General features: G+C 38.3%; 1 protein-coding gene across 1 annotated transcript in view; it reads left to right on the plus strand.

Annotated features, from left to right (window-relative positions):
- The window catches only part of TFCP2L1 (transcription factor CP2 like 1), a 57,576-nt gene that overhangs the window by 951 nt on the left and 32,698 nt on the right, over positions 1-23,927 (plus strand). The window contains exons 2-3 of the mRNA XM_020963110.2: positions 5,070-5,221; positions 23,592-23,668. Of these exons, the coding sequence (XP_020818769.1) occupies positions 5,070-5,221; positions 23,592-23,668 (229 nt within the window). The remainder of the gene's footprint in view (positions 1-5,069; positions 5,222-23,591; positions 23,669-23,927) is intronic.

Consider the following 23,927-nt stretch of genomic DNA (forward strand, 5'->3'; position numbering starts at 1 on the left):
TCTCTGGCGGTGCAGGAGAGGCCATGGGTGTCCGAGAGAGCACATACAAGCAGCCGTGGGCAGCGCTCCCCCGAACTCAGGGCTCGCCCTTCTCTCCTTTGGGGAAGAGAGACTTTTACAACTGAAACCCCGCAGACTGGCTGACAGACGGACACAGACACACTTGCGCAGGGAAAAGAAAGAGAACCGAGACAGACAGGACAGACCTATGGTGATTGGGGGAGAGCCAGGAGAGCGAGAGAAATAGATGGGAGGCGAGGGGGAGAGCCGGGCAATAGTCCCAGTTTTTGGGGAGCATTAGTGACAGCCACCGGCATTTGCCGGCAGAAGCTGCATTCCCAAATCCCTCCTGTGATGCTTACTATGTTCGGTGACCTTGGGCAAGTCGTGTAACCACCTTCAATTTCTGTTTGCTTATCTGTAAAATGAAGACAGTTGGATTATATGTAGTAGCCTCTGAAATATCTACCTAACAGCTCTACAAATATGATCCTCCCCATCCCTGGGTTGTGGGTGTTTTCTGGTACAAATTACGCAGTGCCTGGCGCATAGCAGACACTTAATATTTATTAAATTGATATACTTATTATCACCTTAATTTATTATCAGCTTAGTTGATTAAGATGACATTTGCTAGTTTACTGATGTGTGAGAAGGAAGAGAATTGACTTTTTAGACTAATTTTTTATCTTGACATTAATCAACCTTGGGGAGGAGGGTAAGGTGCGGGGGCGGGGGGGGGGGTTGGAAAAGGGCAGAATTCTTTTTCCTTGGAAATAGTTCACCTAATGAGGAAGTGTGCAGGAACCTGACAGGATACTAATAGGGTCTCTGCATTCCACCTTTTCTTGGCCCTCTAAATAACCTTTTGATTTGAGAAGGGTTTTGTGGTTCTTGGTTTTCAACTTCTAGAATTTGCAGTGGTGAAGACTTGAATTCCAGATGAGGTGGGGCAAGGGTGGGGTAGAGGGTTTGACCTAAGGGCTGGGGCTGTAGGAAGCATCTCTTCTGCTTAAGGAGTAGCAGATAGCCCCCTCAGATAATCTTGTATGTATTTGCTTGAGTTCAGGCCTATTCCCTCGTTGGAAATCTTTCTTCTTCTGCAGGGATTTGACTAGTGCTCTTCAAAGGGAAAAGTCTTGTCTGTTTTTCAAAATTCTCTAAAAAAAACCAGACACCCAGAAACTGGCCTATTAGGAAGTAGGACAGACACTCCCTTTCCCCTCAGTTCTGTGGGATTTTTTTTCTTTTTTTCTATTGGAGGCCCAGTATTAATGGATTCTAATTTCACTTTCTGAACTTGCTTGAACCAGCTTTAGCCTGTCTTATTTCCACCCTAGTCACAGTTTATTAAATGTGCCTAATTTAACCCAAGGGGCAGTTGACATTGGCTTGGGAAAAGCAGAATTTGTGGAATGGTTACCAGGCAATGATTGTACCATTATTGGAACTAAATGGCTTTTTGTACCCCTCCCTGCCTTGAGACTTTCCCCAAATATCCAAAGTGATACCTGTCAAATCTCCTGACTCTGATATAATAGCCTTTGTTCCTCTTTCCTTTAGAAATGAAGGGAAAAGCAATGAAAGGGTTAATCTTTTTAATTTGTCAGTTCATCATTCATTGGATTTAATTATTAGAAAGATGGTAAATGATGGTGGATCTTTATTAATTCTGCAGGCTTATTCTGTGAAGATATTGAGCCAATGACAGCCCAGAGCAATTTAAATATAGACCCTGCTCTGATGAGAATGTGTCAGTTCATTAGAATATGTTTCCTTTTAAAAAAAACATTCTGGAGAAAACTAAGTTCCTATTTATCCCAGGAACTAAAATTTTTAATATTCCATGACTTTACTTTTCCATTTTCTCTAAAACCTATTCTATGATTATTAAATATTTTAGGACGTTTAAAAATGTGGGTTTTTATAGACATGATTGAAACTTAAATTTCATATCCCAGAAATTTCAATTGAGTTAAATTTATTAAATTTAATTATTAAATTTGGGAGCATAAAACTTGACCTTAGAACTTTAAACCTTAAGGCATAAAAAGCTTAAGACACTGAGCTTAGTGGAAATTGGGGAAGTGGTTGAATAGGGAGAAAGAGAAAACAAACTAAAATTATTCCTACTCACAAAGTACTTACACTCTAATAATTTATTAAGGAATAAATGTTGTGCATTCTTTTTGTGAGGTGTGCCAATCAGCAGTTTTCATGTTTACCTCAGAGGTTAGAGATTCACCTACTTGTGAGGTAGCTGAGAAACATATTTCAGTTTGGCTATAATGAAAAGTTAAGTAGAGTTTCAGAAAGAGAGCAAACCATAAGATAAAACGTTTATTGTAGTGCTTTTTGATCCAAGGATAATCAAGCAATTGGTCAACAGTCTTTTATTTGATAACTTGACCTCCCCCTTTTTAGGAGATTGGAGAATTCTCCTAGAGATTGAAGCAAGAGAAGGCCATGGTTCACCCAGACTTAGGGTGTATTCAAGGGAACAGTCCTGTGTCTAGCCACTATACCATAATGTTGAAGTTACTTAGGTTGGCCTCAAGCAGGAACCTTTAGTCTCTTTCCTCATTTAAGTTCGATGTTCTGGGCAACTTTTATTTCTTTGCAAATAAAGATAACTGTCTTGTAACAAATACCCTTCCATGAGTGACTTCAGTGTTGAGTGACAAGTCAACCACTTTCTTTTCTTTCTCCCTCTCTCCCTTTTTTTTTAACACCAAAGCACATGGATTATTAACTTAATATGATGTGGGCAAACATGAAAAGCACTAAAGTTAGAAGGGCCTGTGCACACTTTCCATGTTCCTAGATAGCTATTTTTGTCTGGATTTGTGCACCTGAGGTTTAGTGTAAGGAAAGGGGCACCCTTGCTCTTTAGTAAGCTGAAAGTTGAGCTAAATATTGGCTTCACTGGGGAGTGGAAAACAGAAGGGCAGGTGTAAAAAGGATTTTTGAGGTGTACCCAAAACCATATTTTCCTTCAGGGAACTAGCTAGATGTTGGCGGGGTGTGTACAATGTTTATGTGTTTTAGAGACACAAGTTTATTGTGTTAGACGGAGAACAGATTGTCCCAGTGACTTTGGTATTTATTCAATTTTTATAGTGATCCAGGATAAGCTAATCTGATTCATTATGTAAAGCATATTAAGAGAAGGGGAGGGGGGATAGAGTGGTTATCAAGATAAAGGGACTGGCATTTTTTGGGCACCTGCTTCCTTTATTCTTCATAATTTATTAGACTTTAATAAGTCTCTCTCTTGCAGGCCATTCATATTATCAGGATTTTTCCATGCCTCAATCATAACCCAGACTAATTCTAGAATCTCAGAATTAGAAGGGAGCTCAGTCCACCCAGCTCAGCTTGAACTGGAGCAAGATTCCCCTTTAATGTCATACACACCAAGCTGTCATTAGCCTTCGCTTTAAAGACCTCCCATGGGGAGAGAAGCCCACTATCGTGGCACCATTCTGCTTAAATCTTTGCCAAGTTGAGCACCCCTGCTTTCTTCACTTGACCACTTTAGTGACGTGGACTCAAGAGCTATGTCTGTCCTGCTTGCCCTCCTCTGGACATACTCTAGTTTATCAATTTGCTTCCTTAAAATGTGGTGCTGAGAACTAAACATAATTTTGCTAATGTAGTCTAATGAGGATTGAATATATCATGACTATCACCTTCTTTGACTATAATTTTCTTGGCTACAATATCACATTGTTGACTCATTGAACTTAGCACTGCACTAAAACCCTGAAATTTTGTTTTTTGGAACCCTGAAATTTTTTACATCAGCCAATAATCCAGTCACCACTCCCCTATCTTGAACTTTTGAAGTTTATTTTTTTGAACCCATGTAAGAGTTTACCATTGATCCCTGTGTAATTTCTTATTAGATTTTAGCCTGTCATGACTTTTTTGAAGCCTGATTCTAATCCAGTGTATTGTCTTAGCCTTTCCAGATTTTTGTCATTTGTAAATTGAGTGGAATGCCATCTATGCTTATATCCAAGTCGCTGATAAAAATGTTTCTTAGTACAAGCTGAGCAGAGATTCATGGTATTCCACTGGAGACCTTTTCAACTCTACAGTGAACCTTTAAGGAGTCTGGCCATCCAGCCAGTTCTATATACAACTAATTGTACTGCCCAGCTTAGTAGGAGCCATTCTTCCTACCCTCCACCCCATTTTTTAATCTTTTGAGGTCCTATGAGGGGGGGTTTCTTTTGAATAAGAGGAAAGGAGAAATCTTGAGGTATTTCCATTTGGCAAGAAATTTCCATTTAGTTAATGAAAAAAGCCAAATCCAGATTTCTTGCTTGAATGTAAATAGTGGAGAGATTAGTATGATCATGAAAGAAGAGGAGTTCCCTATTATCCATTTGCTCTCCGTTGCTGGGATGGATTCTTCATCTCAGTACTTGTGTGGAGTTGTAGATCCTCTCAGGGTAAATGATCTATTCAGCACAGTAAAGCCTATAGAGGTGAAATAGATTTCATTTTTAAAAAAGATAATTTAATACTTTTTCATGTAGTGCATAAATAGCTATTCATTGTAATAGATTGTACGCTTGACCAGGACTTTTGACATGTCATAAAATTGCCTCCAACATTAATATTTTATTAATCTTAGAGAATTTTTTTAGTTCTTCTTAAAAAAATCCTAATTTTTGTACTCTAGACTTACAGAACAAGTGTCTTATAATTCTACACATGATGTCCTATCATGAGAAAGAGATGCCACAAATTATTCTGTTTTTACTATACTTTTAAACTTCTGTGTGTAATATTTATGACATAGTTTGTAGTAGATTTAAGTTTCATACAGAAATTTCTACAACTGCAGAAGTTTCTCCAAAGGTTTAAGGTTTTTTTGGGGGGGAGGTGGACAGGAAGGGGAGTGGAGGGAATGGGGAGATAGATTACTGATGCATTTATGTCCAGGGAAACTATCTCATGTTACTTCTACAAGAATGCCATAAGTTTTCTTTCTTCTCAAAAATAATGAGTCTTCTTTTAGATATTTTGCTGACACATGTGTTAACTGTATGTTTCAGTGATGTCCTTGCACTGCCAATCTTTAAGCAGGAGGAACCTCAGCTGTCCCCTGAGAATGAAGCCAAACTGCCCCCATTTCAGTATGTGCTTTGTGCAGCCACATCACCAGCTGTGAAACTTCATGAAGAAACTCTGACCTACCTCAACCAAGGTAGGTTTAACCCCCAAAGGGGAAAAGCTCCTCTGTGGACCTGGATTGACTTGGTCTGAGTGGCCCAGATGGAAGCGTTCACATTTTAGCATGATGTGTTACTGAATTTCTTGTGACAGGGATAGAGCAGGGTAGGGATCATTGGCAGAGAGAGAAGGAATAGGGAATTAGGAAGAAAAAAACCCCTCATCATCGTCGTAAACACTTGTTGCATATTATATCTGGCAAATATGTTTGGTCTGTATATTTATATGTATATATGTGTGTATATTCATATAAGTACATGTATATGCATTCACACATATATCCTGGCTATCTTAGAGACTATTTGTGTAATGAATTGATTGTCTCTCATAAAATAGTTAGTTTAGATCAGGGGTGGGGAACTTGTGGCCTCGAGGCCACACATGGCCCTGTAGGTCCTCAGTTTGGCCCTTTGACTGAATCCAAACTAAACAGAACAAATCCTCTTATAAAAGGATAGGCAGATACAGGTTCCCCACTCTGGGACTCTAGCCCAACCCCTGTGATATCAATTCTTTTAAGGATTTGAAGAGGTTTAAAAGGTCTAGGGGCGCAGTTGAGGACCTAGAGGGCCACTTGGGGCCTTGAGGCCACAGGTTTCCCATGCCTGTTTTAGATGTTATAAAATCCAAAAGACTTTTAGTTTCTGAATGTAGTGGTAGCCTTTTATAATTAATAGTAGGAGACAGAATGAATGTTCATTTCTAGCTGAACAATATCATGAGAAAAGGATAGAACACTCAAAAAGCCAGGGTTCAGATCCCTCCAGGTATTAATTATGTTATCCTGAGTAAGTATCTTAATCTCTCTGCCTCAGTTTCTTCATCTGTAAAATGAGGGGATTGGACTCAGTGGTATTGTAGGTACCCATCTTACTCTAAAAACTATAGCAGATTTTGATAAAGCCTTAAGAAACAGACTCCCATAACTTCAAGTTAGAGTGGATGGTAGAGATGGTCTAGCGGCAGGGGGGGGAATGTAAGGCCTCAAGGCCACATGTGGCTCTCTAGGTCCTCAAGTTTGGCCCATTGACTGAATCCAAACTTCCCAGAATAAATCCCTTTAATGAAAGGATAGGCCACATGTGGCCTCGAAGCCACAGGTTCCCAACCCCTGGAGCCTCGCTCAGACCCAGACCCCTGTGATATCAGTTCTATCTACAATAGCTCCCAAAAGTGGTCACTCTGAGTGTTCATTCAGCCCATACCGAAACCCTTTAAGTGGCAGGGAATTCACTCTCATAAAGCTTCTCAATGTAAGGAAGTTCTTATATTTTAGGGATGTGATTTGACCTTGTGGTTTATATTGATGTTATGAATTAAATTATACTAGTGATTGTTGTTGTAAAGAAGCATTTTTATAGCCATTCTGATGTTCAGCAGCCATCCTCGAAGGTGAGAGTTAAGTATTATTCCTGACTTAAAAAGCAGTGAAAACAATTTATCCAGAATATGTGTGTGGTGGTGGTGGTGGTGGTGTGGTGGTAAGAAAGGAGGATATATTACTCTACTTGGCAGAACTGGGAATGTATCTGAATCCTCAGAGCTTTTTGGTCCCTCTCCTATCTCACTGACTGTCTCTAGAACTTTGACTCTTTCGTTTGGGAAATAGCAGGGGGTCGAAGTCCAACCTGACCCTTTGCACATTTCCTTTTCTGCTGAACTCACCAGCTCTTTAAGGAGAATTTAATTTACTCCAACTTTACCAAGAGGGTCCTTTTCTTCCTCAGGATTCCAAAAATCAGAGGTTTAAGAATGTGACCCATCTAAAAATAACCCTGATTATGAAATGTCCCAGAAGAGATTTATCTCAGCTTTAAAAAGGTGTTTTCAGATCTCTCAGAATTTGTTTGAAGCTAAAGCCTAATACTATCTGTCTAACCTAGAGACATTTTCATTTAATTTGAAAAAACGTAGGGTCAATGGGAGGTTTGTTTTCTATATAAAAAGTATATATTTTTTAATGTAACTGATCTCTCTTCTTTCTTTTTACCGTGAGAGGTGGTGTGCCACTAGCTATGTGGCCTTGTGAAACTGTGGGCCTTTCTTTCCCCTTCTACAAAATGAGATGTTGGACTAGATGATCTCTAAAATTCTGTGGTTCTTTTTATTTCTGGACTTTGTAGCAGCATCATACAGAGTTTCATCAGCTATACCATGTATTTGATTCCACATTTATCTTTTAAAATTTTTTTTAGTTTTATTTCCTTTTGTTTTTATACCAGTTATTTCCCCCAACTCCATTGAGCCCTTAATTGTAACAGAATATTTAAACAAAGCCAACCAACATAGTAATCATACTTGACTGTGTGTAACTTACCTGTTAAGTGAATACCACTTTCCACATCCAGAGTTCACGAACCTCACTGCCAAGAAGTAGGTGTGTTTCTTTAATAGTTCTCCAGGATTGAGATTTGTAATCAGATTCACCAGTAGTAAGCATTTTTTTGATGATGTTATCATTTATTATTGTAGTTGTTATATATGTTGCTCTCTTGGTTCAATTTTCTTCCCTCTCTCTCACTTCATACAGATCTTGAATTTTTCTGAGTTCTTAATTTTTGTTCTTTCTGCAATAGCAGTCCTTTAAATTTACAACTGTAATTTGTTCAGCCAACTGATGGGCACCCATTTTATTAACAGTTTTTTGCTTCCATGAAGAGTCTATGACATTGACTTTTGAAAATGAGTTTCCTTTTGTATTTGAGAGAATATTATAGTTGCTCCTTCAATTTGTTTTTTCGTTTCCATTCATTAACAAATTTTGGATAGCAGACTTTTAATTTTTATTTTATACATATATATATACATATATACATACATACATACATCCACACACATATATACATATATGTGTGTATACACATACATATATGCATATATTTGCATATACACACATACACATGCATACACACATGCATTTATATATACATACATGTGTGTGTGTGTGTGTGTGTGTGTGTGTGTGTGTGTGTGTGTATTTAACAGACTTGAATAGACTATCTCCCTAACACTCCATCTGCCATGGATTTTAGCAGAAAGCTTGTGGGACTTTTGGGGAAAAAAAAAATCTTTGTGGTTTTGACACACTATTCATGAAGGCCTTTTTAGCAGTCAGCAGTAAACCTTTAAAAGCACTTTTGTGTCCACTGACTAGGCCCTTCAACATGTCTGTGAGGCTCTGCCATATTATCTTCATTATATAAATGCATTCCATGTGTGTGCTCTTGTTATTATTAGAAATATGGACATCCCCTTAGCACAAGACCCACTTAATGGAATTTCTACCTAAAGCCATGTGGTACCTTTTTTTTCTTCATATAGTGCCAAATGTTGCCTGAGACAACTTAAAACACATTGTACTTGGCCATGTTTTTAAACACAGTTTTACAGTTGCCATAACCAGAAAAGTAAATTATGGCGCAAGACTGAGAAGGAATCAGGATAATGGAATGGAAACACATTGGACTTGGAGGAGTAAACCTGTTAGCTCTACCATTTCCTAGCGATATGACCGACCACAAGCTAATCATTCAACCTCTTTGAAAGTCAGTTTGTTCATCTGGAAAAAGGAAAGTCTTAATACTTAAGAGTATTTAACTCATAGGTTTGTTGTGGATAAATCACATTGATGTGAGCTCCTTGAGGGCAGGGCTTACTTCGTTCTTTCTTTTGTGTCCTTGTATCTCAGTGCATAGCATAGTACCTGGCACGGAAGTTTAATAAATACTTGTTGATGGAATGATTGATTGCTAGATATCAGGCCAAAAAAGGATAACACAGTTTTAAGCTGCTTGAAGAAAGGCGTAGTGTCTAGAACATGGGAGGCAATAGTCCTTTTGTATTCTACCCTGGCTAGGCCATGTCTGAAATGTGTTTTGGGTGCCATTTTGGCAAGGACATTGATAAGCAGAAGTGTCCTGAGGAGGACAACCAGGATGAGACCTTGAGATCATGCTATATAAAGAACTGTTGGAAGGAATTGGAGTTATTTAACCTGAAGAAGAGAGGGGACATAACTATCTTCAGATATTTAACAGCTGTCATGTGGAAGAGGGATTAAACTTGTTCTTTAGAGCCCCAGAGGACAGAATGAGGAGTTGGAATAAGGAAAACCTTTTTTAACCATTAGTTATCCATTGGGAAGTCTTGCATTTTCATCCCTCACTACAGGTCTTCAAGTGTTGACTAGATATAGGGATCACATAAAGGAATCTGACAAGTCATCTGATCTAGCTCTCCCTCATTTTACAGATGTGTTAAAGGTGATTCCTGTTCAGATATGCATTGGACTAGATGACCACTGAGGTCTTTTCCAACTCTGGGATTCTGCTTTTAGCTTATCAGTGTGTGCTTTATGGGAGGACCATCAGGGGAAATATGTCTTTTAGTTGTGAAATCGATTTGATTGACTTTAGTGCTACATGTTAAATCTTTGGGGGCAGTAGAAGAAGATGAGAGCAATAGAAGAGTCGAAGGGTACCATTTGTTGTAGTCAATTTTAATTTTTTAATGAGAAACAACTTTTGAAAGGAGAAAACATGTTTGTTAAATGGAAGAAAACTTTATTATCATCTACCAAAAATTTCATGATTATGTTCTTCAGGAATGAATTCTCCATGGGAATCATCCCTGACCCTGCATTCTCTCTCTCTCTCTCTCTCTCTCTCTCTCTCTCTCTCTCTCTCTCTCTCTCTCTCTCTCTCTCTCTCTCCCTCTCTCTCTCTCTCTCTCTTTCTTTCTTTCATTGAGTTTTAACTCTAAATTTTCAAAGCTCTTCATTTCTTCACCTTCTCACCTTATTAGTCAACATGTGGTATTCCTCTCAAGGTGAGGAGACCAGTCTGGTTTCTCTTGAAGGCTGAAAGAGGTGGTTTTGAGACAAACAAAGGAAGGCTTACTTCTATTAAAAGCTGATAATAAACTTATGAAACTATTTGCCCCTAGAGGTGGTACAGGCTTAAAATATAAATGGGTTCAGAAAACTTAGGATAAATCCTTAGTTGACAGAGCCCTAATGTGAAAGAGGGATTACTTGTTCTACCTGGCCCTCAAGACAAAACTATGGGCAATGAATGAAAGTTACAGAAAGACAGCTTTTGGTTTCACTTATGGAAAATTTACTGGCAATTAGAACTATCCCAAAATAAGATGAACTGCCTAGGGAGGTCATGGCTACATCTCTGTTCCAATTGTTCCCAGATTTTGATGTAATTTTGCATTAAAGGAACTGAGTAAGTCAAGAGGGTTGCTTGCTTATTTTTGTTTGTTATTTTTTTCCTCATATATGTATCCCTCTTCCCTTTACATTCCCTATTTATGAAGTGCGGAACTGAAATGGAGAATGGACCTTAGAGCTCATCTACCCCAACCCCTTCCTTTTACAGATAAGGAAACTGAGGCTCTGGGAGGTTAAGTGACATAAGGTCACATATTGGAATTTGAACCTTGGTCCTCTTGACTCCAAATCCAAGGCTCTTCCATAGCTGACAGGTGTCAGAAGTGGGGTCTTCCTGACTCCAAGGCTGGATCTCTGTCCTCCCACCCACTGCCTCTCCTTTAATACATTTCCCATGTTCTGTGTAGGGGAAGGTGAAGCAGACTGGATTCATGTTATGAGATTTGTGCCTGTAACAACAGAAAGAAAGAATCTCCTTTGGGAAGTTTTAAGAGTAGGATATTTGCTTTGGTGGGTTGCAGGGCATCCCCTTGAACAAGAAGAACAGGTAAACATGTGCACTCTTGTTTTGCAGTCAGTCTCTGAGTATAAGAATGAAAGAGCAGTAGAGCTTCTACTTCAATGAATCACCTTCCCCAGGTGATGTTACTTTCTGGATTGCATTTATTGATAACTAAATATTTCTAGTTCTTATTTATTTGTCAGCCTTCATGGAGCACCTCCTATGTGCCCAATCATGCGCCCCATGTAACTTGCCTTACTCAAGGAATCTAGCAAAGCTGGGCAATGTAGATTCAAAACTAGGTGTCTTCCTCTGATCTTCTGCTTTCTCTGGGATTTGTGTGGATGTCACAGTACTGCACTAGCCTGCTGCCTGCACTGGCCCTGTTGCAGGTCAGTGATATATGGGCAGCATTTAGGAATAAATCTACTTGAATGGGAATCAAGGTGGACCTGACTAATCCTGAATTCTAAGCCATAGCAGCTGGCTTCATTAGGAAGCTCCAGGGTTCTTACTAATAAAAATTCATAAACCTTTGTGCACATACATATACATATACAATACATATACATATACATATACATATACATATACATATACATATACATATACATATACATATATACATATACTCTCCACATATACACAATATACACACACATTTATATATATATGTATACATATGCATATACACATATATAATGTTGGCGGGGTTTTTTAATTGACTTAGATTCAATAGAAGGTCTATTCTGTCCTATTCCCCTTCCCCCATTCCCATGGACCATAATATGGCTTTCTAACTTCCTTGTTTGGCGTTTTTTCTCACTTGATTAGAGTTACACCTTGAATGCCCTTAGTAACTTTCCAAACATTTGTGTGTGTTGCTCTTGTTCTATTTGCTTTTGAAAAAAGCTTTTTATATACTTTCCAGTCTGATTGCATCTATTCCCTATTTGTGTTATCAGAATATCATAATAAGGGGAGGAGAGGACACATTTTTCTGAAGCAGCCCTTTGTAAACTGGAGTTCTACTTACTGTAAGGGCAAGAGAAGCCCCTATTAATAAAAGGAAAGAACGAGTGCTTGCTGCTTCTCTCCTTTAGACAAGATCAGGTTGACCTCACAACGTATAAAGAGTGATGATTGGGAAAACTTATTACCATGAAAATCCCTACAGCATTTTTATTTCAGTAAAGCATTTAGAGGAATTTTCCATGATAGAGTGGAAAGACCACTGCATTTGAAGGTAGAGAATCTGGATTCAAATCTTCAGTCTCTGGCTGACTATCACTTAAGAATATCTGATTCTCATTTTATTTAAATCTAAAATGAGGGAGTTGCTGTAGTTGAGCTCTAAGGTACCTTCCAGGAAGACCTGGGTTCAAAACCTGCTTCTGAAACTTAGGCAAGTCACTTAATAACTCTCTGATCCTCAAATTTTTCACTTGTAAAATGAACTACTAATGCCTAAGAAACCTATGTCATAGGGGAAGGCCTTTGTTACATAATGTAAGTTAATCTAAAACTTTTCTGCGTGGTTCTCCAGACTTTGGATTTATTCTCACAGTGGCCATGGAAATGTGGTGGCCATGACCGGGAGCAGTCTCAGACTAACTACACAGAAAGGTTTTTACTTTTCCCGTCCCATCCTTAGATGTAAAATTTCCTACTTATCCTGAATCATGACATTGATCTTGATATCTCTGAAACAAGTGAGATTTAGTTTTTCAGTCTCCTTATTCAATTCTTGTTATTTATCTGGCATATCCTTTCTTTTTCTAACTTCCTTTCTTCTCTCCCTTCCTCCTTCCCTTCCTCCCTTTTTTCTTCTACACACTTACTTATTATAAGGGCTGGCTTTCAAATTCATTATATACTAAGATTGTTGATATCCAGTTCTTTTATTCCTGTGGCAATAGAGGCCTCAGTTACATTTTATATGACTTTAGTTACCAGAGCCAATAAAAGTTGGAAGGTAAACAACCTATAAATTTTGTCTAAGCTGAATGCCATTGACTCATACTCGGTATTGAACAGTCGGCTGCTGGCCTGAGTATTGGTGGGCAGATCACTGATTTGCTTACTGCCTGACAGGGGCACAGAACATGGTCATTGGATAAAAGAGAAGCCTTCTATCATACTAGAGTGTCAGGATGCCCCTTTATTTGGAGGCAATGTCGTATTGGGGAAAGAAATAGAAGGCCTGGAGTTATGTTGTTGAAACGATATCCAGAGACAAATCCCCACTGGGGTTTTAGCCCTAGCCAGCTCTGCATACTAATTCACTAAGTGACTTTGGACAAATAATTTCTTCTTCTGTAAAATGGAGATAATATAATAATATCTGTCCCGTTTACCTCATGGAATTACTGGAAGGACCTCATGAGATTTTGCAATCTATAACATGTAAATATATTTTCATTTTCACACTTTTGGTTTTATTAATATGTTTCAGTTTTGCATTATCAGAATTTACAGATTATTCATACTTCCAAAGGTCTCTTGTAACAAAGTAGAGCAAATTAATTAAAACTAATGCAGAGACTTTGTCTGAAAGTTCATGAAATATTTAATATCGGTGATACCCCACTATGCTTCTCTTTAAAAAAAAACAAACTCAAACAAATGTATTTTCTTTCCCACCCCATTTAAAAAAGGGGGGAAAAAAAGTAAATTTCTTGTTTGCAAATGCATAGTCAAGCATAACAAATTCCCTGAATGGGTATTTACCAAAACACATGTCTCATTCTGCCCCCATAATTCATTAGCTGTCTGTAATGGATGGCATATTTCATCATCAGTCCTGGAATCAGGAGTAGTCATTGTATTGATCATAGTATTTAACAACTTTAAAGTTGTTGACAGTCTTTGTTGTATAAGTTGTTCTCTTGGTTCTTCATATTTCATTCTTCATAGTTTATTAAAAAGTCTAGCTTATTCATTTTAAAAGGCAGCACCTTCCTTTCTGTCAGGAGTTCTTAACTCTTTATGTCATAGACCCCCTTGGCAGTCTGGTGAAGTCTATGGACTCCTTCAGAATAATGTTTTTAAAGGCATAAAATACTTAGGCCTTTCAAAGTATACTAATTGTATTGAAATAAAGATGTAATTTTTCCCCATCCAAGTTCTCAGACTCATTGAAATCTAGGCAGGAACCCCTACAAACTCCAGGTTAAGAAGAAGCCCAGGTTACCAAAGTCACATTTCTAGCTCTTTCATCTTGAATAGCCTTACCTGACTTTGAATGGTCTCCCTTTCGCTGCTGTCGTCCTTTAACAGTGTAGTGGTAGGATTGTCAGGCATGCAGTCTGGGCACCTGTCAATCAATGGCAGTCTCTTTTAGGTACCCACTGCATGCAAGAACTTTATTAATTTTGTATTATTACCTTGCACTTATGTCTAAGGTGCCTAAGCAGAATCTACCTTAAATATAAGAGGAGAAGCATGTGGCTCCTGTCCTCCGGAGCCTTTCAGTCTAGTTTTAGGGGCCAACTGAGTTGTTGGTTTTTTTTTTTTAAAAAAAGACTAAACTGTTTGTTTACAGAATCTCATACAAAGGAGAGCCAATTAATAAAATAAAATACCCGGAGGAAGGATCAAAGTCAAAGTCCTTCCTTGGGTGTGGTAGGATTAATTCCATTCAACAAACATTAAGTGTCTACTATGTGTAAATACCTGAGGAAGGCTTCTGAAGGTAGTGACTTTCTAATTGGGTATTAAAGGACTAGAAAGGAAGAAAAAGGGGTGTGTGATCAAGGATATTCCAGTTGGGCATACCATACCATTGCCTCTTTGAAGATTCTCTAAGGAGAAATCCATTGTTCTCACTGCTAGGCCTCTAAAGTCCAAAGTCAGCCCTTTCTAGTTAGTTTACATCTAGTCTAATTTAGTTTAATTCTCTTCTAGATTTTAAACAATGATGTTTTGAACTCCTTTTTCCCCCTCTGCTTTTGAAAAGCTTTTTCCTATCAATCATTTCTGGATATACTCTCCCCATGTTCTTCCTCCTTTCCCCATTATTGTAGCCTTTCTTAGGATAAAGAAAAACAGTTATGAGATTTCAGATGTTATATTTCAAACTAATAATGTATGCAACCCTTCCCTCTGCCATTTATTGTTATTTAACTATTTCATGTCTGGAGAGTTTAATCATCCTGGGTCCCAGCCTCTAATGACCTTTTCTCTTGCAATCCCCATAACAACTAACACAAACCTGAGGCACCAGTGTTACCTACTTCAGGCTTTTGCTGATCATCTCACATGTAAGCCACCTTTCCACACTGCTTCAAAATCACTATGCTTTTACTTTGCATAAATTTTGTACACTACTGAGGAGCTGTGGGGAGACGTGTGGTATATTCCAGGGATGGGAGGGATCTGTGCAAAGGTCCAGAGGTGTTAAATGGATTGTCCAGAGACTGGATTGTCTCCAGTTTCCCCATCTGTAGGTAATCAGGGTGCCATCTTAGAGTAGGGCTGAGATGTGGCTTAGCCTAGAAATTTTCTAGTACCAAATGCTCTCCACTTTATTTTGTCTCACACCAGTCCAATCTGTCATGGTTCCAGTTAGTGTTACTGAGTAATCTGGTGTCCTCATTGAGAGAACTTAGGTGTGAAATATTCTACTTTTAAAATTTCAAACACATATGTACATACTTGAGTATAGTATGACTAACAATGTGCAGGGTTCTGTAGATGTTTATAAAAGTCACTTAACTTGCAAAATCCCCCTTTCTTTTGACTACAAGTCTCTTAGATAGCAGTGCTGCCATCTATTAATGCAGTTGCTAAATTCAGCAAATATTTGTGCCTGTAAGAGAGTATATAAACTCCTTGATGCTAAGGACTGTTTTGTTTTTGTCTTTGTCTAGGTGCTATATCCCTAGCACCTAGCATAATTTCAGACACATAGTAGGTGTTTAATAGATGTTTAATGAAATGGGGCAGCTGGGTGGCCCAGTGGATAGAGTGCTAGGCCTGAAGTCAGGAAGCCTTTTCTTGGAGAGGTCAAATCCAGCCTCTGGGTAACCCTGGGCAAGTCATTTATCCCTGTTTGCCTCAGTTTCCTCTTCTATAAAATGAGCTGGAAAAGGAAATGGTAAACCTCTCCAGTATCCTTGTTAAAAACCCCAAATGGGGTCACCAAGATTGAAAAAATAATTCAACCATAAAAACAAAAACAAAAACTTGCCAATGCTTTTAATGGACAGGTGGGGTGGCTTAGAGGTGACCTCTGTTGCTGAGGCTGAAGCACTTGAATTCTGTAATTCCTGGCTTCATGCAGTAGGATTAAAGCCATTGGGTGCCTACATTAAATTTGGAATCAGAAGGCCACCAGGCTGTCAAATAAAGGAGCTTAGGGGTTAAAGAACCTACTTCTTTATCAATTAGCATTGGCAGCAGAGAACTCATTAACCCCCATAAATAAGTGGGGAGCCTAAAATTAAAGCATAGTGATTAATTATAGTCCATATATAGTCCCTGCCCTCAAAAGAGTTTAAAATCTAATAGCAAAATGACACACATACACAAATAACTGTAATACACATTAGGATGTGATTAAATACATGAGGGGTCTGAGGAGGACAAGAGATCACTCCTAGCTGGAGGCAACAGGAAAGTAAAAGAGGTGTTACTTGAGCTGGGTTTTCATACTGTATATTGGAAGGACTGAAGTTTAAAACTATTGCACTTTGAAGGACCAAGATGTGTTTTTTAAAAAATGACATTTTATTTTTCTCCACAATTACATTTAAAAAAATTTTTAACTTTTTTTTTAAAGTTTTGAGCTTCAAATTCTATTTCTTCCTCCATCCCTGAGGCAGTACGCAATCTTATATAAAGGAAAAGGATAAATGTTAGAGGAGCTGTGGGAAGACTGAGACACTAATGCACTGTTGGTAAAGTTGTGAACTGATCCAGCCATTCCAGAGAGCCATTTGGAACTATGCCCTGACACAGTACCTTTGCACATACTAGAGACAGTAGGATGAAAATTTTTTATTTCAAAGTGAAATTATAATATATCCTTGTAATTATTTGTATTAAAAGTACATTTGCAGAGATAGAAGAAATTACAATAAAATTATTTTTAAAAATTTTACATCAGTTTACAGTCGGCATGTCTAGTCCTTCTAAGTGTTAAAAAAAAATCCAAGTGTAGTTTATTCCATACTTATTTCTCTTTCTGAAGTTGCAGCTAATTCTGTGGCAAAAAAATCTGTGGAGACCCATGAGTTGGAAAAATGGAATTTTTAATACCTCTTCTCTCATTTCTATAGTTCTTAATGGGTGACTGTTTTCAGAGCTAAGTGTTAACTCCAAATTATAAGGATTAGATCTTTCCAAAGTCATCAACTCAGTTCCTGATCCCTGAAGTCTCTTTATTTGGCTTATTGGACACTGTCAAAGAGAAGAAGGATCAGCATTTGGAGAAAAATGCCTGCACAAGACTCCCAGTAGGAATAAGCAATACCTGAAGAAGAAAAAGAAGAGGAATAAAAAGAGAAGAATCATAAATTCCTAGGCTTTCTTACAGTAGGCAGAGACCTTGAAGGTCATCTAATTTCAATATGAGGGAGAAGAAAAAGGAGAAAGGAAAGAAAGAAAAAGGTTCATTTGGTGGAAAGAGGGACAGTTGTCTGCAGGAATCCTGGGGCTCATCTCTAGGTTTGTATGGGCTAAACCATTATTTGGAATGTTCGAAGTAGATCACCAAGGAGTTAGATTGGCCTCCTGGTAGCTTTCTAACCCTTGCTTATTTCTCAAGTATCATTTTAGACTAGCCAGAAGTGTCAGAAAGAACCGCCCCCCTAGGCCTAAGGGAGGAGACGGAACAATTCAGTTTAACCATCCTTGACTATGTGCCAGACACTGGAGATACAAAGATACTACAAAAAAAAAATTTGTTAAGCACCTACTGTGTACAAAACATTGTGATTGATGTGTATAGGAGAAAATACCTTCTGTGTCTGCCCTCAAAGAGCTTATAATCTAACAGGAGGTTATGACACATCAATTTGATAAGTACAAAAGAGACAAAAAGATCTCAAGAAATAGAAGTTGGATGAGATGATTCTCAACAGAATACCTCCATTATTCAAAGCCTAGACTGCCCAAACCTGTTGAGATCTCTCCATTGGAAGGATATGGGACTTAGGTGGAGGGAGGAGGCAGGGGCTGAGACTAGGGTTTTAGCATCCTTTCCAGAGCCATAAATTCCTGGATTTGGACCTCTGCAATTCAGCTTATTTGCTAGGGCCTTGGGCTGGACACTTACCTTTTTATCTGGTTTAAGATAACCTTTTATGTGAATTACTCTATTGGCATTACAAAAGATTACGCTAAGGGTTCCATTTAATGAGAACTCGACTGGACCTTTTGGTTTCTTTAAAGAACCTTAATTACTTGACCTAAGTAGGAGGAAGAGGGGCTCTTAGATACTTAACATTAAAGCTTTAGGAGCTCCTTTGCAAATCCTTCTTAAATGAATGAATGTAGAGTTCTTAATGGTAGGAGTTCCAAGGAAGTAATAAACTCTATCCTTCTTTGTAGGAGCTTACATTCTAGTTAGGAAATAAAATAAGCCAAGCATATTAGCAAATAATGGAATATAATGTATAATCTTGGGTGATTTAGGACTTGGTGAATGGGGAGCCTCAAGATCCTACTTGACATTTGGGCTCCACAAAACATCCTTCCAGAACTCCCAGCTTCTTGTTTATCCCTTTTATAAACCTATTATGTTTTATCTTTTGATATTAATTAATTGTGTGTTTTACCTCCCCCTACTAGACTGTAAGCTCCTTAAGGTCAGGAGAGAATATTTTATTTAAATTTTATATCTCCTAATGGCTAGTATAGTGCTTACCACTCAGTAAATATGTGATAATTTCTTGAATTGATTATCAGTCAGTCAGTCAATAAATATTTATAAAGCATCTACTATGTTGCAGGCACTGTGCTATCTGCTAGGGATGCAGAAGGAGGCAAAAGATAATTTTTGTCCTCAAGGAGGTCACAATCGAAAGAATGAATGAATGACTGTTGTTTAATAATAGAGATTGGATGGATAGGATTTGGATAGACAGAAGAAGAGAGAAGAAGGAATATTATGAAGTGATAATGTTAAGTAAATGGGAGAATAAAATTCATTTTGCAGACACGTGACCCACACAGTCTTTTATGGCATCCCCTTTCTGTGGACAAGAGTACTTTCCTGGAGAACGTTCCATTGGGGAGGGATTCCCCTCTCTGTCTGTTTCCCCAGTTTTGGCTGTTAATTTTTATTTTCAGTCTGTACAAGACGATAAACAGTGGAACAGTGAATAAAGGTTAAATGAGCATAATGGTACCTGTGGTGCCTAAACCATAGGGTTGTTATGAAGACCAAATGAGATCATTTGTGCAACAGCTCTTAGCAAAGTTTTCAGATTTCACCTTTTTATTACCACATGGCACATTGGAATAGAAGGTGAAAATTCAATCTAGCATCCAGAAATTTGACCTAAATGACACTGGATCCTGACATGTAGAAATATTAGGATAATAGACAAAATTTTTCATTATTGCTTAGGATTTCCTACTTTGTACACAGGTTCAGAGTGATTAAAAAAATAACATCTTACGAAAGCACATATAATCTAAGCATAGTGTCTGTGGGTCAAATAAAGTCTTCATTTCCCAGATAGAGCAAGTTATATACAAAATTTTGGAGGCTAGGAAGAGTTAGGAAGCATTAACTAGAAGACAGAGCCAGCATGTTGATAATTATTTTGTTAAAAATGTAACTTTTAGGAAGAGAGGAACTTTGGGAAAGCCATGAAGCTTTTAGGCCATCTCTCTCCTTTATTGTGTTAAACTCACGTTTTGTTTCTCTGATAATATGGATCTAAACATCTAAATCAACACTAGCTTTTATATATGTGCAAGGATAGGTGGGTTCCAAGGGTCGTGGCCCTTGCCCTCTAGTTTACTATTTATGATTTTTAATCTGAAAGACATGCCAGGTTAGCATGATTTTTTTTAGAGTCAGGGGCTCAAGGAGGTGCCTGGTAATAAGACTGAAGCTAGTTCTGCTCTGGAAAGTAAGAGAATGTGAAGAAACATGAGGAAGTAACAGTAGGGACCACTTGAATGATTTGAGTATTGTACATACCAGAAAATAAATGCGGAGGAACCTGTAGAGCTTAAAAATGGTACTGAATTTCTTTGGGAGCAGAATGAGACAATACTCTTGAGAGAGAAGAACTGGGAAACTGATTTGAGAAATGTAGCTAAGAACTTCCACTGGTAGTAGACTGTTGTTGACTGATTAATATGTAGCTGGTTGCTAACCTTTACTGGTCAGAAAGATATGGTTAATGGTTAGGATAGTGACATCTTGTTTGAAAGAGGGGTTATTTTTATCTTAAAATCATTCCTCTCCCTTAGTTGGACTGTTAACTTCTTTCATTCCAGAATACTTAGCTTGTTTCAAAAGGTCACTAAGGAGGGCAGCTAGGTGGCACACTGCTTCTGGAGTCAGGAGGACCCAAGTTCAAATCTGGCCTCAGACACTTAATACCTACTAGCTGTATGACCCTGGGCGAGTCACTTAGTCCTGATTGCTTCGCAAAAAAAAAAAAGGGGAAATAGGAAGAAAAGATGGAGAACAGAAATGTCACAAGATTAACAGTGGACAAAAGGTCACTAAGGGAAGATTATTTTGCAGACTTCCTCAGTAGCCCCTTCTAAGCATATAACAGATTCCACTAGGGAATCTTTATATTTCCCTTAGGAAAAAATTATGGAGAACTCTTTTTTTTTGGTGTTGATCTAGTTTTTACTCATTTTCCGGAATAACTTTTCTTTGGAAAAGTCAGGGAGTGAATATGTATTCATTTAGCACACATTTCTTTTTTCCTAGCCTATAGGATTACAAAGAAATGTAATTATGTTCCCCTCAACATTTACTAAGTGACTTCTACATGTAAGACTCTGGTCTAGGGCTGGAAATACAAAAAAAAGTAATATAGGCTCTGCCCTCAGGAGCATTATATTTTAATTGGTTAAGACTAGAGAAACATATCTATGCAAGGCAAAAGATAATTAGTTCTCCTGTGGAGTCACAAACAATAAGGACTATGAAGATGCAGAAGGAGAAATGATTTGACACCTTTAGTAGACTGGGAAGTCTTAGTGGAAGTGGAACTTGAGCTCAGCCTTGGACATTGGTGTCCTTTGGATAGGCAGATGTAAGGGGCAATATGAGCAAAGACATGGTGGTGGGAATGCACAACAGTGTATTGGGTGGGGAAGGAGCAACAGTAAGCCAGTTTGACTGGAGCAAAGAAAGAATTTATTTATGTTGGACAATAACATGGACCGAAGTTAGGCATATAAATTAGGCCTAGATAATGGAGGACCTTTGACACTAGACTAAAGATTTGGATGTTATCCTTTAGGCAAGGGGAAAATTTTGAAAACTTCTCTGTAGAGGAATAAAACGATTTAAAGTATTTTTGGAAAATAAGACTTGGCGGAAGTATACTGGATGGAGGTGAGAGATCAGACTAGAGACTGGAAAAGGAAGGGAAAGGAGTGGAAAGGGGAAAGGAACTAGCATTTATTAAGCACCAACTATGTGGCAGGGACTGTGCTAAACAGTTTACATGCAACAACCATGTGGGGTATCTCCATTTTACAGTTGAGGAACTGAGACTGACAGAAGTAAAGTGATATGCCTGGAGTTGTACAGCTATTAAAATGTCTGAGTCTGAATTTGAGGTCAAATCTTTCCAACTCCAGGCCCAGTGCTCTATCTACTGTGCCACTAAACTGAAAGCCCATAAGGATTTATGCAAAAGTGGGATGGATAGGATTGACAAATGATGGCCCCGACAGACGTTATAAAAGAAAACTTTGTAAGGAGAAAGTGGGAGCTGGTCTCTGGAATCCTAGATAGTTTACCCTAATTTGTTCTACCTGCTTATGATATGCCACTTGGGAGAAAGTGCTGATACTGGACTCTTATACCTCATCCAGTAACTCGTTTCTTGTAAAATTATCACCTCTGACATTTCTGGCTTCAAAACTGGAAAGATTCCATATTTTCTTCAGGGTGGGAGGTGTCTGCTTGAAGGGATCTCTGTTTGCATAGCAGTTCCTGGGGTCAGGGCTCATCTGACCACTGGCTGAGCTAGTAAACTTGAGCTAATGACCACTTGCTTGTTGGCTTATGGTATACTTTGCTCTGCATTCTTCAAATGGGGGGTTGGGAACAGAGAAAGAGAAGTATAAGGAGTGAGAAAACTGGAAAAACCGGTTAGTATGTGTTCTCTTTTATTTTCTTGTTTCATTGGGGGTGTTGTGTTCTCCTTTAAAGATTGACTTGGTATATTTAAAATCTGGCTGACCATATGTAAGAAGCCACACTTTTCTTTAAGGGGCAAATGTCTCTTTGATGATTGTATTTCTTTTGGCAGAGTAATAGATGAGTATTTGATGCTGGCATCTGTGTCCTAGGATAGGGCAGTGTCATTCTATAGCTCTTGTCTTCTGTGTAGCACCTCGGACAGTGAAGACTGCCTTAAAGTTGCATTCTACACTAATTAATAACAATTATTTGCTACTTGTAAATGATATAATAAATAATAATAATAATAAACATGTCTATTGGTAATTTTTAATTTCATTGGTATTTCTTTATTTCATGTCCATTAGTAGGTGTCTCATAGTTCAATGATCTGTGGGTTATTGGGAAGACAAAAACCCCTTTAAATTATTTCTGGCTTCATATCTGTGATTCTTAGATAATAGTGATTTAAAATCTACAATGTTCCTTACATGCATTATCTCATTTGAACCTTGTAACTACTGTATAAGGTGTAGGTATTATTCTAAGGATTCTGAGACTCGGGGAAGTTAAGGATTACCCATCCTCACTCAGCTAGTTGGTGTCAGAGTCAGGGTTTGAACTCAGTTCCTCCCAACTCGGTATTGAGCTCTATCCACTTGTACCATGCCAGTTGGGATCATTCCCCTAAAAATATATTTTATCCTTAGTTAAAGGTGTTTAGCCTGTAAATGGAAATGTGACTTAATGCAGGAACCTTTGAGAGAGGGTTCTACACTAAGGCATAAATGAAGTTGGATTAGGGAATGCCAGAAGCCTCTGGGTGCCTAATGAAAGGAGAAGTAGAAAGAAAAAAGGAGGAACTGGAAGAGTAAAGACAAACTTGGCCGGGTGTATAGTTTTTCAAGGTTTGGCCATGACAATGATTGATTAAGTGCTGTTGGTTATGATTTTGGGAGCTCTACAAGGACTAAAGAGTATTCCAGATCGGCAGAGAAAGATTAACACTGTTCAGTAGAATTACAGTGTTTAGTGTGATTTATTAAATTCTCATTCTTTGAAATTTGGATATGCAGGGTAACTTTTGATCAAAATATTGAGATAATTAGAACACCACATTCCCTCACCAAGCTGGATAATAATTTTGTATATAGTGTGAGGTGAGCTGATGCTGGACCAGCTATTTCAAGTTTGTTTATTGAGTGTATTTGCCTTGTGCCATGGAAAAGGGCTATCTGAATCTTTTCTGACATAGATATCCTGGAAATATCTCCAAGTCCTCCTGAAATTGGGAGGACAGTCAAGCTTAAAAGATGCCATTACATCTACAGGTCAGTCTTATGAAATCCGACTTCTGGAGAATCGGAAGCTGGGAGATTTTCAGGATCTCAACACAAAATATGTGAAGGTTAGTAGAACTGGAATCCCTTCTACTTCCTTGTATCTGGTGTCCTGAAAACCTTGGGCTTCAATCTGAGGCTCTGAAAGCCTGGATTTGGGTTGAGCATGTCACAGGAGAGACTGGAAAGCTTCCTCCTGTAGACCTTTGCCTTTTTTTTTCCTTCAGATCAACAGTCAACAGTCAGTCAAAAGGTAGTTCTTGAGAGACTGAGTATAGAAGGCATTCTTATGATGGGTCCTGAGAGGAAACACAAAAATTTAAGGAA

The sequence above is a fragment of the Phascolarctos cinereus genome, unplaced genomic scaffold (assembly GCF_003287225.1).
Source record: "Phascolarctos cinereus isolate Bilbo 61053 unplaced genomic scaffold, phaCin_HiC Scaffold_726;HRSCAF=1367, whole genome shotgun sequence".
Lineage (NCBI taxonomy): Eukaryota > Metazoa > Chordata > Mammalia > Diprotodontia > Phascolarctidae > Phascolarctos > Phascolarctos cinereus.